The sequence below is a fragment of the Spea bombifrons genome, chromosome 1 (genome assembly GCF_027358695.1).
Source record: "Spea bombifrons isolate aSpeBom1 chromosome 1, aSpeBom1.2.pri, whole genome shotgun sequence".
NCBI lineage: Eukaryota > Metazoa > Chordata > Amphibia > Anura > Pelobatidae > Spea > Spea bombifrons.
This window is the reverse complement of record NC_071087.1, coordinates 55,785,651-55,802,781: the sequence shown is the minus strand read 5'-3', so window position 1 is coordinate 55,802,781 and position 17,131 is coordinate 55,785,651. Positions and strand designations below refer to the sequence as shown.

Sequence of the window (17,131 nt, the reverse complement as noted above, 5' to 3'; positions counted from 1 at the left end):
GTTGAGCAGAGTACATCTCCTGCACAGAAAATAGCTGGAGGGCAAAGGCATATAGGGGAATTTGGCTGAATCTTCCCATGCATTTGGGGACAAAACATAAATTGAAATGGCTCTCTCAGCTATCATATGGACTTTGGTGATATGCAGTAGTTAACTCATTACAAGTTAGGGTACCTCTCTTGATCATTAAAGTCTAAGTGCTAAAATATTCAATCCAAGCCGGCCATGACCAGCTCAGAGACTAATGAAACATTTACCATTATTGAAAGTGTACTCCACAGCATACACTGGTGTTTTAAAAATGTCAAGTGGCTACATGGGTGACTGAAGTCCACCCTTGCAAACTGAGTTTCATTTTACCTTCTTCAGAAAAATACAAATTGCAGCCATAAAGTAAGTTTATTGGCAGCACAATTCAAATCTTCAATAAAAAAAATGTCAAAACCATTATGAGGGCTTAAATTTACTTTTCTAGTATTATTACTGTAAATCATAGGAAAGAAAAAAGCAAGTGTCTTGTAGAGTGGAAACCTTACAGGATTCTGCTAAAAGAGATAGTTACACAAATTCTCTAATTTCAGAGATTTTCTGAAAATGATCCTTGGGGTTTCCAGGCAGATGCCATTACTATCTCTTTACTTAAGTCACTGAGATAATTAAAAAGCAGAGAAATACAAAATAAGGACCTACAAAGGCACAAGAAAAAGATACATCCACTGCTGTTGTTAAAGACAGGGCATGTAAAGCAAGAGCCACCCATGTTGGAGTGCATCTAGTTTAAAAATAATCTACAGCCTCCGAAAAGGAGGAACCAATGATGCCAGTTGTGGTACTGTATCTCACAATACATACTTGGTCAGCATTTTCTTGGTCGACGGATAATTTTTCCATTAAGGCATCCACATCGATTGACTTCTGTTTGAGGACTGGCTCTAAAGCTGAGAGCTCTATCTTCATTTTGTCCACGACTACATTTGTCTCAGAGAGTTTGGTAAGCCCATTCTTCACACGGTCACGAGCCTAGAAGGAAGACGAATTCTGGTCAGAATGTTGTCCAATAAAAAATGGAAAAATAGTCCAGTAAAAATAAATAATAGTCCCATATACATTTCACATTATATCTCTTACCAGTTGTACACTAGCCATATATATACTTGGTGCGTATATGGGTTAGTTCTTTTGGCAGGAGAAGCTCAGCGGGTTGACACTTTATAATGTATAGGTAAGATGGTATATGTTTTATCTAGCACAGCTGATAATCCACCTTTTCTTGAACAAACAATGGGGTCTTTTCACTAAACTGAGAGTTGTTTACGAGTTGGCAAAAAAAAGGGTTTGCACCAGCAAAATGACACAAGTTGGCCACTAGTGCTTGCACAAAAAATACCTGCAAAAGAGTCAAGTGGATGTGATTTGCAAAGAGCGAGCAGCAGGCAGGTTCAGTAAGTCATGTTCCAACTAGCTTCCAAACAGCAAATATCTCCTTGCATTTGCATGGGGTTGTAAGGTGACTTGACATGGGCAGGACAGGGAGAAAGAGATCAAATGTTCTGCAGGCAGTCCAGAGAAACCGCCATGTCTTTAACTACGTCCGGGATGCAACTGAGATTTTTCATATATTGACCCTTACTATGGTAAGCAATTGCCTATATACATGTATGAAAAAATCTCAGGCTGTACTTAGAGACATATTTTTTTCACAGTTCTTGTGGCTTGACAAAGATGAGTTCAAACATGGCCACTTGTGTAGCAATAAAGACCTCCTTTCTAAAATATCTGGAGTGGATAATAAAGAATGGTGTCACTCAATATATTATTAATCAGTTTTCCCTTAGCACTTTGACACAGAGACCACTATAATTCGATGGCTCTAGTTCATCATCATTTTTGTGGTTTGGGGTCTAATGCTTGGTTCCACTATTCAGGGGAGTAACCATGCCAAACTAATTTGAATTTTGGAGAAGAGGAAAGGGAGTGAGAGAAGTGGAAAAAAGAAGAGAGCGAGAAGAGGAAGAAGAGACAGATGATAAAGAAAACATAGAAGAAAAGATGAAAAAGAATAAGAGAGGAGGATGGAAGTTGAAGAAGATGGCAAGAAGACAAAGAAGAGAGACAGGAGAGAAGAGGAAGAAGAGAAAAAAGGTTGATTCATTCTGAAATAGTAGTTAGTAGAGTTCTTGGAAATAGAAGACTTTAATAAAGGTCTGGGTCCCTAGACACAAAAGTGTATTTAAAAGGTTTATGTGCCGCACAGGCAAAATGGTGGGGTATCAAGGGCATATGCTGTAACACATACCTACCACACACCAAATACTGACAGTATTCTAACTTGTAGAATCTTCACTTACTATGTTTTCTGTTATTATTTGTATGTCACAGAAAAACATAACTAAATTATATACTGTAAAATCTTGTGCTTTATAAGTAAATATACAGCTATGCAAGCACTTTCCACTGTCTACCATAACTATCCATAGATTCTCGAAGCTTCGATTGAGGACTTCTTTCTCCCAAGTGATCTTCAAAAGCTTAAGAGAATGCCTCGGTGGGATAATTCCCAATAATTACCGTATGTTTCAGTCAGTTTCGAGCTAGCTCAGCCCAGACCTCACAATCTCATCATTTGCAGCACATTTTAGATCAGTGAAATGCCCACTTCAAAAGTTCCAATAGCTGCTCTGCACTACGTACTAAACTGATTTTTTTTCAATAAACACATATCTAGAGTTCTCAGATGGCAATAATGCATCATAAATATGTTGTCTCTAACATCTCCATCTCTATCCTACTTTTGCCATTTGTAGCCCTTTTTGGAATACACATTTTCAGCTGAAGGAACAACAGATGGGAAAGAATTACTCCTGAGTGCAAACAGTTAGTCAAGTGAAAAAATACATTCCGTATGAGAGCCATAAATAAAAGATAGGCAGATAAATAAGTGAAATGAATAACTGAAAATCTTAGAAAAAACATGTACCGTTTTACTATTCAAACTTGATTTGGTAGACCATACCCAGCATGCAAGGGGGATTAACAATAGAATCTATGGGGTAAACTAACCTATTGGCAGTATGGGGGAATTCGGCACTGTCAAATGCTCATTTTAGCATATAAAAAAGGGTCATACAAGAAAAAAAAACATAAAAGCATTCAAGTTACTTTTTAAATTGTAGAATGTGAGTGCATGTGAGCGATCTCAATTTTTAACACATCAACTGACAACTCGATTTTTAGTAAATCAATCCCAATAAGTACAGGTATAAATATCAGTAAACTGTTACAGATAGTTTTATTTTAGAACTTATGTTCTTTCATTTAAGAACTTACCGAAACAAGTTGCTTTCTTTTATCCCCCAGCATGGACAAGTACAGGTTAATTAACTCTAAGTATGAGGTGGGCGTTGTGTAGTATCGCCTTCTTAGCTCTGCGTAATACCGTTCAGCCATTTCAGTGACGCTCATATGTATCTCCACACACATTTCTGAAAATTTCTCCTTCATCTCTTCATTACCAAGGTCGATGTTGGTGAAAAATGTTTGGGATACAGAGAGCAGAGCTTCCCTGGGCCACTGCAAACCAGAAATTCAGATTGATCTCAGATGCTCAGTTCTCAAAGACAATATGTGTATAAAAGCATCTTGATGTACGGTACATGTGTAATCTTCGAAACATCTTTACACAGGATTCCAAACCGCATTTTAAATATAATAATATAGGGCGTATAAGAAGACGTGTAAAGAAAAGTATATTTAAGTGGGAACTAACACCCACAATGATATAAGTTTGTCTGTGTGAGTTATTTTGTAGGTACAGGTATTTGCAACCCCTTATTGATAAAAAGATATGGCAACCATATTTCACATGGTTTGCATGGTTTCAAATAGCGCTGAGAATGGTTAAATTAAATTCGTACCATGAAATGGAAAATCCGTCATATATCAGATAGCATAATTATTAGTGTATGAATACACTCGCAGTATGATGTCCTTCACTTACCTGCACAAACCAGTCAATAGTGCAGCAGTTCACTAATGACGGAAACATGCGGCATCTTGCTCTAAAGGCTTCTCCTACTGGACTCATACACAGTACGATGTGCAACCTCTGGCGCACTTGGCTAATAAAATACTGAAACACCTGGTATACAAAAAACACATGAGAACTGTTAACTCAACTAAAAAGTACATTTGAAGAAGGCAAAAAGTCAACTTATGGCATACTCCTTGGAAGACCACTTGTGAAGTTGCAGCACATACACAATATTTGAGAAAGTGTTGAGTCTGATATGATGTCAGTGATGTCTTATGTGACGCTACTTCCTGTAACCTTGTTGTCACTGGCAGACGAAGCCAAGTCCTAACAAATAAAACACCCCAAAGTGGTGTCATGGAGCCTGTGGGCTCCTACTAGGCACAACAAGACCATCAGCAAAGGAGTATCAAGTATTAGAAATGGAAGCATGCGTATTAGGAAGAATACAATTGTCAGTAAATTATAATATAGACGATAAAAGATAATATATTGTTTTATATGATAACAGTACTGTATTCCCACGTATACTCACATGGCTGTTCAGATATCGACCTCTTAGATAAAGCATCCTTTTGATTTGGTTTTGTCAGGATAGTTATTTTAGATAACTCAAAGGTTGTAAGGCTTCCATGTGTGGAAACACAGCACTATCCCTGAGGTAAATGAACCAATCCACAAAATACAATAAAAATGATGGGTAAAAGGGTTTTGTGCTCATGCAGTTCCAAAAAAAATGCTATTTGCCTTCTGAATTGTTTCTGTGAGATTGGCTACAGGAACTAAAGCATCTGTGTGTTAAGAAATACAAAAGCTCCATCTGGGACTGGGGCCCAAATAATAAAAAGGATGTGTATATATTTTCAATCACTGAAATATTTTTAGACACAGTATATAAGAACAGATGCTGGTGGAATTCAGAGGATAATAGTAGAATATTGGCCAGTGTTAAAGTACAATTAATTTAGCCTATGCACTAGAGATACCTCGACTCCGGTTCGGCTAAATATTGGCTGTGATGCCATACATTTTCTAATCTATTTTATTTTTTACCCAATGCATCATCCTGATTATATTCCAATGTTCCTTACTGTGATCCATCAGCTGACCTACATTTCTTAATACAACAAATACTGTAGGCTCTTTTAAGATGTAATCACTAACATTTATGAACTAACCTGTTGAATTTTGGACACTCATCGGTACAACCTACTTTTTCCCGTCCCACGTATAAAACATGTCTGATGTACAGACTAGTTTTAGTACATTACATCTTTAAAGGAAACACGTTTGATAAGCAGGAAACATTATTATCCACTATAGAACAAAGCATTTATATAAAGTTATATAATGCCGACTCTTTGTCCTCCCCACATTATACTGTGGCTGAAATGGATAAATAAAGATCTTACACAGCAGCGAAAATTATAACGTGTGTAGCTTAGACGCTAGAGTTATTGTACAGCTCTAAGATGTTTCCCAAATGCTTACCTCATCTCTGTTTCCTTCTGGTATCCCAGCCTCTTTGGCTTTTGGCCGTGTTGCTGCCAATACATACTCAAGTTCATCCTTCTCAAACAGGTTAGGTACCTCACCAGAATTTAACATGTTGTTGATGTCTTCCAGAAACTCTTCAACAACAATCTATAGATGAAAAGAACAAATGAGATAGGTAAGACGCTTACGTATTCCACATAGTCTGCATAATTCTGAGGTAGAATGCTAAAATAAAACGCAAAAAGAGTTGTACAAAACATGACAATGATCTTACTACCAGAATGACGTGCTTAAAATGACCAATTCTTAGTATATGCAAATGGAATTTTATTACCTTAAGACCCCAAAACTCGAATAACGGATAAAGGACAAGCTCCAGTGTTACCACAGTTTGCTGATTTGCTTGTTTGGAGAGGGATTAGGAAGAGCCCCACTTCATTGTGGTTTGGAATAGTGGGACAAAACATGACTTGTACTACATATTAACCCCTTAAGAACCGGGCTGTTTGTTTATTTTTTGTACCCTTTGTGACCAAGGCTGTTTTAACACTTTTGCGGTACTCGTGTTTAGCTGTAAATCTCTTCACTACCATTTGATGTACCCACAAAAGTTATATATTGTTTTCTTTTCAGAACAAGAGGGGCTTTCTTCATACCTTTTTTGATCATGTCATGTGATTTACTAAAAAACACAATTGTAATTCAGGTATAAATTTACAGTTCCAGGTATATGTCACTTCAAAACAACACCCCAATATGAGTTCAGCAACATCTCCTGAGTACAGTGATGCCACCCATGCATGAGTTTGTTGGGTTATTTTGAGACTATAAAGCCACATTTGGGACATGCGAAATTCAGGTTTTCAACTGGGAATTTTGACATCTGGTCCTTCTGCCCTCATGTCCTAACTGGGCCATCTTGGAAGCCAATCAATTCAATGCATCCCATCAAAACATATATTTTAGAAAACTAGACACCCCAAGGTATTTCAAATGCTGGCAATTTTAACGCTTTCCATGCACAATTTCTACCATTAGTCTTTGCCAACGTTTGTGGTAGAATGTTTTATTTTTTTCACACAAATTGTACTTCAAGTATGAATTCACAGCTCCTGGTATACTTCACTGTCAAGCAACACCCCAAAATGTGTTAAGCAACATCTTCTGAGTAGAGTGATACTAACCATGCATGAGTTTGTTGGGTTGTTTGTGAGGTAAAAGGCCACATTTTCGCTATTGAGGCATTTCAGCGACATCGTTTAAGCTTAGGAAGCTTAAACTAGTTAAAGGCCCTCATCTTAACAGGTGATCATGCTTGCCCTCACTATTTCTTAAGTAAAACATACATCTGGCAATGCTAGAACGTGGAACATTACAACAGTATGAGTCCTTCAGTTTTTACCTGAGTGTCAGTAAAGAGAAACACCATATCCTTATTTTCCACACCAGCCATTTTGTAGAGTTTTCTTAAATCCTCGTGAAAGGTGTCGTAATTGTAGCCACGACTCAGCTCTATCTGGAAACATTTATAGCCACATATATGGGCTGCTAGCCGAGTCAAGGACTGTTTCCCTGTTCCACCAACACCAACTAGGAGAGCATTTCCTCTCTCCTGACGGATCATTCTGGCAATCCTGCATTAAAAATTAATTTGTGAAATTGTAACGTATTGTTAAAGTACAAAGATCTACCAATGTCAAGAAAGCAGTATGCCAGCAGCCAAAATTTTTTTTAACTGTGACATCCTTTGGATAGCTCGTACTTCAATGTTCTTGTGTATGTGTCCTAGAGCTTACTGGACTTAAATAGATACCAATGACCATTTTTTATAAAGATTAATTTAATGTTTAATAACTATTTAACATTTTTTTAACCATAAATACAAAAATAATTTTTCTTGTCTGCAATGTACCTGGAAACATGTTCCACCGCATCCTGAAAAAACACCAGCTTTACATCTTTGGCGTTGGTCAAATTGTAGTCCTCAAGGTAATCTTGTAAAACTGATCTTAATTTTTCCATATCAGTCAAATCTTCATAGACCCGTTCCGATTTGTCAGTTCCAACCTAAAATTACAATTTAAAAAACATGGACTGATTTTTGCTACCATCAATCATTGAGGTGGCCCTTTAATGATATAAGACTGTAGTATAAATGCCTGTGTCAATAAAATTATGAACCACATTGGCACCATATCATGCATTATGCATGTTCTAGAGGGACATTATACATGCACACCTATAAGTGCTGCAGACAGTATATATATCAATGATTTTCTTTACTGACAGCGCACATGGGATCGCCTAATGGGATCTCCTCCGCAGTACTGAAGACTTGTCATTTCCTTTACAGTTTGCTCTGGTAATGTGGATCTCTCACCTTTAATATTGCACCTACAATATCGTCTTTTTCATGTATTTCTAAACACTGCATCTATTTATTTAACAGTTGTTTTAAAAGTGAGACCATTTCATTTCAGCAATGTGCACTGTTGTACATTTCACTCCATAATTATTCACTCACCCGTTCTCCCATCCCTTAACCATCTTTCTCAAGCTACAAGGTCATTACTGCTGGGAGAATCTCCAGAGTGGGGACTTTGAGAAATATCTTTTAATACTTGTCATTATTATTTCATTAATATGTCACCACATCATTACAGTTCTGTATACTCAAAGAACTACTACTCTGCCAAGGAGTGTATTTTAAGACAATGTGATAGAAATTATTAGATATTATACATTGTTTTACCTTCATGAAATCTCCAAAAATAATTGGTTTAGTAACAAAGTAATCCGGGTCAATCTGTACAGCGAAATGTTTACCTGTAAATCAATATACATTTGGTTAATAAGTCAATAAGTCAATCAGTTATATAAGTACCTCTTGTACCATATTGCATATCAATTAGATAGGACTTCATTCCAATAACAGGTAAAGATTAAAACTCCATACACCTTTGAGGCAACTGTGATGTGTGACATGTACATGTGAAGTATCCAAAAATGATACAGGGTATTATAGGATTTAAAAAGGGGATTAATAGTCAATAGGATTCACCAATTGTACACATTTTTATTGTCTCAGATGAGCAAGAGTTAATCAACCAAGAACCACTCTCACTAACTCCAAAATCTGACCGCTACCTATCATTTAGGTAGTCATTCTATCTAAGTGATAATTACTATTGCATTACACATATAAAAGGTTGTTATATAATAAGAATGTATCACAAAAGAGGTTGATATAAAATGTAATTGTCAGATGTGCATGTTTTTGGTGAAGTTATCCAACTCCTACGATCATATACGGTACTACATAGCAGCAACAGACTTACTGGCCATTTCCGATAACATTGAATGGAAATACTGCTTGTCTTCCCTGTTGATGAGACGGTCATGAAAAACTCTCTGACACTCGTGACAAAAGAGTCTGAAGATCTGTGTTTGATCTCGCACAGATCCTGGATCACACTGGAGGATACCTTTAAAATATTTATGAAGCTTCAGTTAATAGTATTTAGATCTTATTATTTTAGAATGTATTATTTTGTTCATTACAAATATTAAAATATTAAATCAATTTGCCCATGAGAAGATGGAGTCCTTAGTTGGAGTTTATAACTATTTTTGAGCCCATGTAGAAAAAGATGTAAAGTTACATATGCTTTCAGACCTCAGAGGTCTCCCCCCTCTTCCGTTTGAGGAACAGATCTCTGATGTCCCATTAATGTCAACTAAAGACTCCAAGGTACAGACGGAACTGGTATAACTGGCCAGGAAGTGAAAGATATGTTTAATGGAGTCATCCGTATACAGTATATAGTAATGCAAGAACTTTAGCCTTTAAAAATGTGAAAATACTTGAAATCTGACTATTTATATACATATATACACATATATACAAGTCTGTTTATAAAGCTCAGAAAATATTCATGCAATGCACAGAACAGGAATATTCTGCATTCCATTAAAGCAGGCGATTTCTTGTTTTACCTTGAACACACTTTGACAAGTCACGCAAATTAAACACGTAATGGGATTTTGCTGGAGTTGGGAGAAGATCAATGCTCATCCTGTGGTAGATTTCCACCGCAGCTTCCACTATATTGGTGGCGCTTTGTCTCACTGCCGCAGTGAAATCTGTCAGAAATCCATTTAAGATAGCCTACAAGCACAAAACTACTGTTAGCAAACACGTAGACTTACGTGAAGATCAACATGTTTATTCATTTATTTTTGTGAAATTTTCTCAAATAAAAGAGAACATTTTTGGACAAAAAAAATTATATATTCCAAATTATAAAGAAATATATAGACCCTTAAATACTCCACAAAACAAGGTTTTATATATATTTTTGTTCCTAGTCAGTTTATTTTATAATCAGGCTTGCCTATCTGCAATTGACAGTACAGTAAACAAACAATGCTACATGAATCTGCCATTGTGTTCAAGTGCAGCCGGAATACATGTCGAAATATAAGCATGAGCGCTAGAAACTCAAGTTTGTTGTGAGAGCCTGAAATATGATCAGGCATTTAGTATCATAGGTAGGGCGACACATAAATAGATATTGCTGAATTGGTACACAAAAAAATGGATATACCTGGCCTGCCAACAGAAAACACAGTCCAAAGAAGCCTGTGATTCTGTCATTGAACCAGTGCAAGGAACCTCTGTGGTCTCGAATGCTTATGTGAATCTCTAAGTAACTCTGTGAGCTTTGGTCCAAGAAGAAATCCTAATCATCTTTGGTGTATTGGCTCAAATATTGAGGAACGTCTACACTGTATGGGATAGGTAATACATGTGTGTGGAATATGTATAGTATCATTTGGTGGGTTATGTAGTTTTTATGAGAGTAAGTTTGTGCATAACAATAGTTGTTAGCACCCTGCTGAAGCTAGTGCTGACTTGCTCCATTTGGTGACATCTATCAGTCAAGTATGTTCTCTGGAGGCAAATAGCACGTAATTAAATTATGTTATGTATAAATATTCTAAAGCGTGGATTATATAAAGTGAATTTGTTTGATCCTAATAGCAACCAAGCTGCTTCACGTTGGTTATGACATCTGGAATTACATATTCCTTGTTCCATCTGTCTCACAGATAATGATCAGATAAGTACAGACCATGAAGAGCTCAGGAGGGACCATCTGGTTCCAGGTACACAGAGACAGAATAGAAAATGAGGTATTATAGTTTCACCTTTAATGAGCTGTGAAGTTGAAACCAACATTGTGGTACTAATTTTTCTACTTTTTTGATTGCAAAAATTTAACTCCACGACCCAGTGTAAGTAGTTTCATTAAATTATATGTGTTGATACTGTTGGATAAGTATGCTGATGGTATGAGAAAAATTGCATCCATTTTCATTTTCCTTTCTATGTTATCATTTTGCATTCTTCCATTAAGGAAAAAAAAAATCTTAACTTTGAATCATCCATAGCAATTCGCTACCAAACATACTTGAGTTGCTAAAACACAGTCAATGTTCAAACGTTTTCTCCTTTGGGGGGAAAAAAAATCAAATCAAACTGCAGCATCTTAAGAGTACCGGTAATTGATGTAATTTTTTTTATTCTTCCTCTTTGTGATGAAAGAGCCACTGACCTGAAAAATCTGTTTAAGGCTGTGCTCTGAGGGTGTTGGCAGGCACAACATGCTGAAGTGTCTTATAAAGCGAGGAGTTACTGGATTACGGCCCCCACCTGGAGGAGCACATGCAGCTGCAATGGTAACATCCTAAGGGAGAGAAAGAGCCATCATGCACAATTTGTGTCAAATGAAACAGTAAGAGGCAGGAGCACCCTGCCAACAACAGATAATGATACGGGCGTGTAAAGAATGGAACGCAGGATGGGCATTTCAATAGTAATGGATTCCAAAGGCAAACACACATTAAAGAGAATTTACTCTGCAACTTCACTGGACTATGGAACATGATTCATTCAGCTGGCAGTTTGAGATTTGTGCTTATTTTAGATTATTTTAATGGCCATGGATTTAAAAGTGAAATGTCTTCCCCTCCCCAAAAATATGGTTGTTTTACAATTGTTGGGATGGCAATACATCACATAGGTCTTAAATAGACTGCAATGTCACATCCAGTATTGGATGTATGAAGAAGTAGCTGCACGGCCAGGGAAGAGCTTTAAGAGCATCATTCATGTACCTCAACCTGAAACATCTCCTTCACATAAACACATGTTTCTTTTCTATGTCTCTACCTTGTATTTGATATATTGCATTTGAGAACATTTCAACAGCACTCTATATAATAATTACCTTTTTTAATTAAAGGAGATTAATAACCTGTAGTACTTGATGAAAGATATGTACAGCATTGGAGACATTGGTACATTGTTCTAGCTAACTTTAAAAGGGGCTCACAACACAGTTATTCGTTATTAGAAACCTCGTTTAAAGCTACCTTGGAGAATGTTCCATCATGCAATGTTTCAATGAGTCTATACTAAAAGGACTTTTTATGAAAAATTAATGTTACATTGAGGCATTGGCGATGGAGTCTCTTTGGGCTCTTCCACTGCACACGGGGAACTATCCTAAGTAGGATTGCTCCCAGTATTATTAATATTGTATACTCATAGACAAGTACACATCCACTTTCTGAATATACTCAAGGACCTAAAGATACTTCACCCAGTGTTTAATGATTTTAGATTTCTATGCATATAATGAATAGATCTTAATATAGGCTATAAATATATGTCTGTATAACACATTGTACAGGGCTGTTGAATATGTTGGTGCTATAGAAATAAAAATGAACAATAACATTATTCTTTAATAATATTATGACTGATTTAATAGAATATTTAGCATTTTTTATTATTTTATTTATTGTTTCATTCATTGTAGTGTAATTTATGATACAAAAAAAAAAATATCAAGGTTTCAGAAAAAACTGAAACTGAGAATAATGGTATTTTATCCATAAATATATATAATGGATGACTTTTTTTGTTAAAAAAATTGCTACAGTTTTAAAATTACCAAGAGAAATGAATGTTCCCGCTGTTGTCAGGGTCACTGACCAGAATATCTGTTTTCAGAGATAAAATTTGCCTGGGGAAAACAGCCGGTCTCACAAAATGTTGGAATATATATTGTCATGTGTCCATGACAAGCCTTGTAAAGAGCATGCAGATGTGGTACCAAAACCTTAGCTGGCCACTGAGATACGAGGCGTGCAAAGAAAGCTGCTGGGAATTTTTTGGGTAATGGTATTATCTTGTAGAATACCTTATTACTCTATTAACTTTATCTCATCACTTAGGTTCAGACTGTTTGAGCACAGGGGGAGCAGTGTATCTAGAAGAACTAACACAGAATAGAACAGGGATCAGACCTGCCTATATTCTGGGATGCACCACGATTTGTGTCAGTAATAGGCCAAAATGACCACGAAGGAGCGAATACATATTGTAATGACTGAATTTACCATGAAGCTACAGAAATGTTTATATTTATCAACCATACATGGTCCTCATTTGTCTTGTTAACATGTTCATCATAAAAAATATGGTCCCATTAAATATGGTGACAAAATACACCTAATAAGTTGTAATCAATTACCTGTATTTCTTTCCAAAATAGTTTTTCTCTGTCATAAAAGCCTTTGAAATCTTGATACTGGCGGAGTAGTTCAATGGGGGGCTGGGAACCATAACGATCTAATTTTGGCATATTTAGATCGTCAACAAAAATGACAACTCTTTTGTTACCAGGAGCCCCTATGAGACACAAGGTAAGAAGCATGAGAGAGGAACATACATAAATATACAGCAATATATTTTGTAATGACAGTCACACACTTTTGTTGTTGATAGAAGTAGAAATGGGAGATGAGAGACAATATTATAATTTAGAGGGATTCAAAATTTCATACAGCACAGCAGAAGCAGTTTCCACTACATAAATGAGAGATAATAAAAGTGTAATTTCTATCATACTAAAAAAGTATTAAAGCTTTTTTTGTTAAAATAACAGCGTCTGCATCATCATTCACACTTCAAAAGTTCTATTTAAAACTGTTTTTTTTTTTATTTGGAAGCATGTTAGTTAAATGTATAATCTCCGCAGTACAATAATATATTCAATATTAACGTAAAATTATTTTATACTGTAAATAAAGAGTAAACTAGGCAAAAGAAATGTAAACAATGATAAATTTCAGAATACAAAACATATACTTCCCATAAGGTTTCAACATTGATTTCCAAGCTAATTCCATTCTGAATGAATAATCCTGACTGGCTTTATTTTAATAATATGTATATTTAAGTAATCCAAAACAAGTCTATATTTTAGTCTTATCAAGTCTAAATTTAGTGCTCTAGTGCTCCCTAGTGTCTAAATGTAGGTAATAAACCAATTTTTTCACATCTGTGATGTTTCACTTTAAACCCAAACCTAACACGTAATATTATTAATAATATTTATATAACACCAAAAATGTATGCAGCTCTTTCTACAATACATATATACATATGTGTGAGCATGGATGTGTACGTGTATGTCTGAGCATGTGTGTGTGAGCATGGATGTGTAATTGTGTGTGTGTGAGCACGAATATGTAATTGTGTGTGTGCGTGTATGTGAGCATGTATTTGTAATTGTGTGTGTGTGAGAATGGATGTATACTTGCGTGTGAGCATGAATATCTAATTTTGTGTGTGTGCGAGCATGGATGTATAATTGTGTGTGTCTGAGCATGGACGTGTAATTGTGTGTGTGAGCATGGATGTGTAATTGTGTGTGTGATCATGAATGTATAAGTGTGTGTGTGAGCATGGATGTATAATTGTGTGTGTGAGCATGGATGTATAATTGTGTGTGTGAGCATATATGTGTAATTGTGTGTGTAAGCATGGATGTATAATTGTATGTGTGTGTGTGTGATCATGTATGTGTAAGTGGGGTGAGATGCAGTGTGTGCTAGAATAATTGTGTATGTGTGTGTTAGTGAGTATGAGTATGCGTGTGTAAAGTGTGTTTATATATGTGTGCCAAAATGTATGTTGGAAGAGGGGGCAAGGGGCAAAGAAGGTACAGACAAGTAGTTTGGGGGCAATGATGGCACAGACCAGCTGTTGAGGGCCCGGTGCAGTTTTTATACCAGGGCCCTGTGGTTTCTACTTATGCCCCTGGTTTACCTATTAAACCAGCTATTGCACTATGCTCCCAATTTAACATGACTTATTACAGCTGAAATGGACTGTAAACTGTTGCATGTATATGCAGTAAACGCAAATAAAAATGCCGAAACATAGAATTTGACAGCAGATAAGAATAATTTGGCCCACCTAGTCTGCCTGCTTTTCTTGCTGTAAAGACTTAAACCATAATTGGTACTCATCTCAAATTCAGGATAGTTATGTCTACCCCAAGCATGTTTAAATTCCCCCACTGTCTTTGGTTAATATTTACAGCTGAAGAGTAATACCTATCACATGCAAGGATAGTTCATTAAAATATATAATGTTGTTTATGCCAGCCATGATGTCAAGTTATGACCCACTGTATATAACAGATACGAATAGATTACCTAAGATGGTTTTCCTTTTCTTTTCCAACTTAGACTCAATTATTTCTTGCGTCCGTGCAGAGGATGTCTGAGCAGAGAAGTTTATGTAGACAGGAACATAGCCAGCTTCTTCTTGTATTCTATTGAGTAATCCTCGAGCAACTTCAGACTTAGATCAGAGAAACATATTGTAAGTGACTTCACTGACTAAGTTAGGCATAAGCAAAAATGTAGTGCTATAGAAATGTATTATTCTTTCTAATGATATTTATCATTCTGTTCTAGAACAATGAAACTTTCCTGTATATCAAATCAGAGCAATCTAAAGCTTGTATCACCATGAGAATCTTGAGATTGTAGCTAAACCCATTGGCTTTCCAGCTGCACACACAGAATAATATATCTAAAGGTACCGTATTTGCTCGATTATAAGACGAGGTTTTTTCCAGAGCAAATGCTCTGAAAAATACCCCTCGTCTTATAATCGGGGTCGTCTTCTAATCAGACCCCAAAAAAATGCTGGCGCCATGCTGCTTACCGGTCGCGAGCAGCGTCTCTTCTGTTAGAAGCAGGGCAGGAAGCTTGCAGCGTCCTCACAGAACTCTATCTCCCCCCTCCCTCCTCTGAGGGCGGGGCCAGAGAAGTTGCTACAGCCGGTCCCCTGCAGAAGTCTGCGAGTGGGAGATCTGCAGTTCAGGTGAGGGGGTGGGGGAGGGTTTTTGAGTATGTGTGAAGTGTGTGTGATTAAGGGAATGAATGAGTATTTAAATGTTTGTGAATGAGTGTGAGTGTGTGTGTGATAGCATGGATGTGTAAGGGGGGTGGGGGTTGTAGCATGGCATATGGAGGCTGTAATCCCACTGCTATCATCCCCAGGTTCCAGCATGTACTGGCTGCCTTGGCTTGATAGGAGTGTGATTGCTGTTAGCAGTTTGATATATATATATATATATATATCAAACTGCTAACAGCAATCACACTCCTATCAAGCCAAGGCAGCCAGTACATGCTGGGTTAAAAGGCATATCATGGGGCTGAGTGGCATATAGGGGGTTAAAATGCATTTCTGGACCTCCAGAAATGTATTTTAACCCCCTATATGCCACTCAGCCCCATGATATGCCTATATACCTCCAGAAATGCTTTATACCCCCCTATATGCCACTCAGCCGCATGATATGCCTTTTAACCCCCTATATGCCAGAGTGGCATACAGGGGTATAAGGCATATCATGGGGCAGAGTGGCAAATAGGGGGGTATAAAGCATTTCTGGGGGCAGAGTGGCATAACTGGGGGGGGCAGGTTGGCAAATAAAAGGAAATTTAAAAAATATATTTTTCTCAATCATAGCTTTTATTAAACATGAAAATAATTTACATTAATTAATATTTACTGGTAAAACTTTTTCCCTATAGGGTAGTCTTATATTCAGGCTTTTTGTTTTTTTCCTAAATTAATATTTTGATTTTGGGGGGTCGTCTTATAATCGGAGTCGTCTTATAATCGAGCAAATACGGTATAATGCATTTACCTTGCCAACACCTGTGGTTCCAGTAAACAGCACGGAGTGCCTGACAGCCAGCAGTTTTTCCATCAGGTAGCCATAACGCACAGTATCAGTTGTCGGAACAAGCATTTCAAAAAAAGGCACACTGCTGTTGTACTTGAAAGACGGGATGATTCGTTCCCAAGGATCCAAGCGTTTGTTGTCAAAATCCATATACACACTCCATAGGTCTCCAGAGGCCGGAAGCTTAAAGGAAAGTAATGTAACAAGCATATGAAAACATTAAGTAATTGCTACTAATGAAGATTAATCTTTGAGCAATTAACATGGAAACCAATTAAACACCATTGCCCACCACTTTGCACAAATATTGTTACACTATATATATATATATATATATATATATATATAAATATATATATATATGTGTGTGTGTGTGTGTATTAAGGGCAAAGATCCTAATGACACCCAACATGTTATCTATAAGGTCTCTTTTATTTGATTGCCTACCAATGGAATTCAGGATTGAAACCATGCCCCT

General features: G+C 36.7%; 1 protein-coding gene across 1 annotated transcript in view; it reads right to left on the bottom strand.

Moving 5' to 3' along the window:
- Positions 1 to 17,131, bottom strand: part of DNAH6 (dynein axonemal heavy chain 6) — a 102,645-nt gene that overhangs the window by 37,896 nt on the left and 47,618 nt on the right. The window contains exons 38-50 of the mRNA XM_053461679.1: positions 16,615 to 16,836; positions 15,104 to 15,251; positions 13,132 to 13,289; positions 11,146 to 11,277; positions 9,524 to 9,695; positions 8,866 to 9,012; positions 8,280 to 8,353; positions 7,440 to 7,594; positions 6,930 to 7,161; positions 5,522 to 5,674; positions 3,998 to 4,138; positions 3,328 to 3,570; positions 853 to 1,020 (exon numbers count right to left, since the gene is read on the bottom strand). Coding sequence (XP_053317654.1) covers positions 853 to 1,020; positions 3,328 to 3,570; positions 3,998 to 4,138; positions 5,522 to 5,674; positions 6,930 to 7,161; positions 7,440 to 7,594; positions 8,280 to 8,353; positions 8,866 to 9,012; positions 9,524 to 9,695; positions 11,146 to 11,277; positions 13,132 to 13,289; positions 15,104 to 15,251; positions 16,615 to 16,836 — 2,145 coding nt within the window. The remainder of the gene's footprint in view (positions 1 to 852; positions 1,021 to 3,327; positions 3,571 to 3,997; positions 4,139 to 5,521; positions 5,675 to 6,929; positions 7,162 to 7,439; positions 7,595 to 8,279; positions 8,354 to 8,865; positions 9,013 to 9,523; positions 9,696 to 11,145; positions 11,278 to 13,131; positions 13,290 to 15,103; positions 15,252 to 16,614; positions 16,837 to 17,131) is intronic.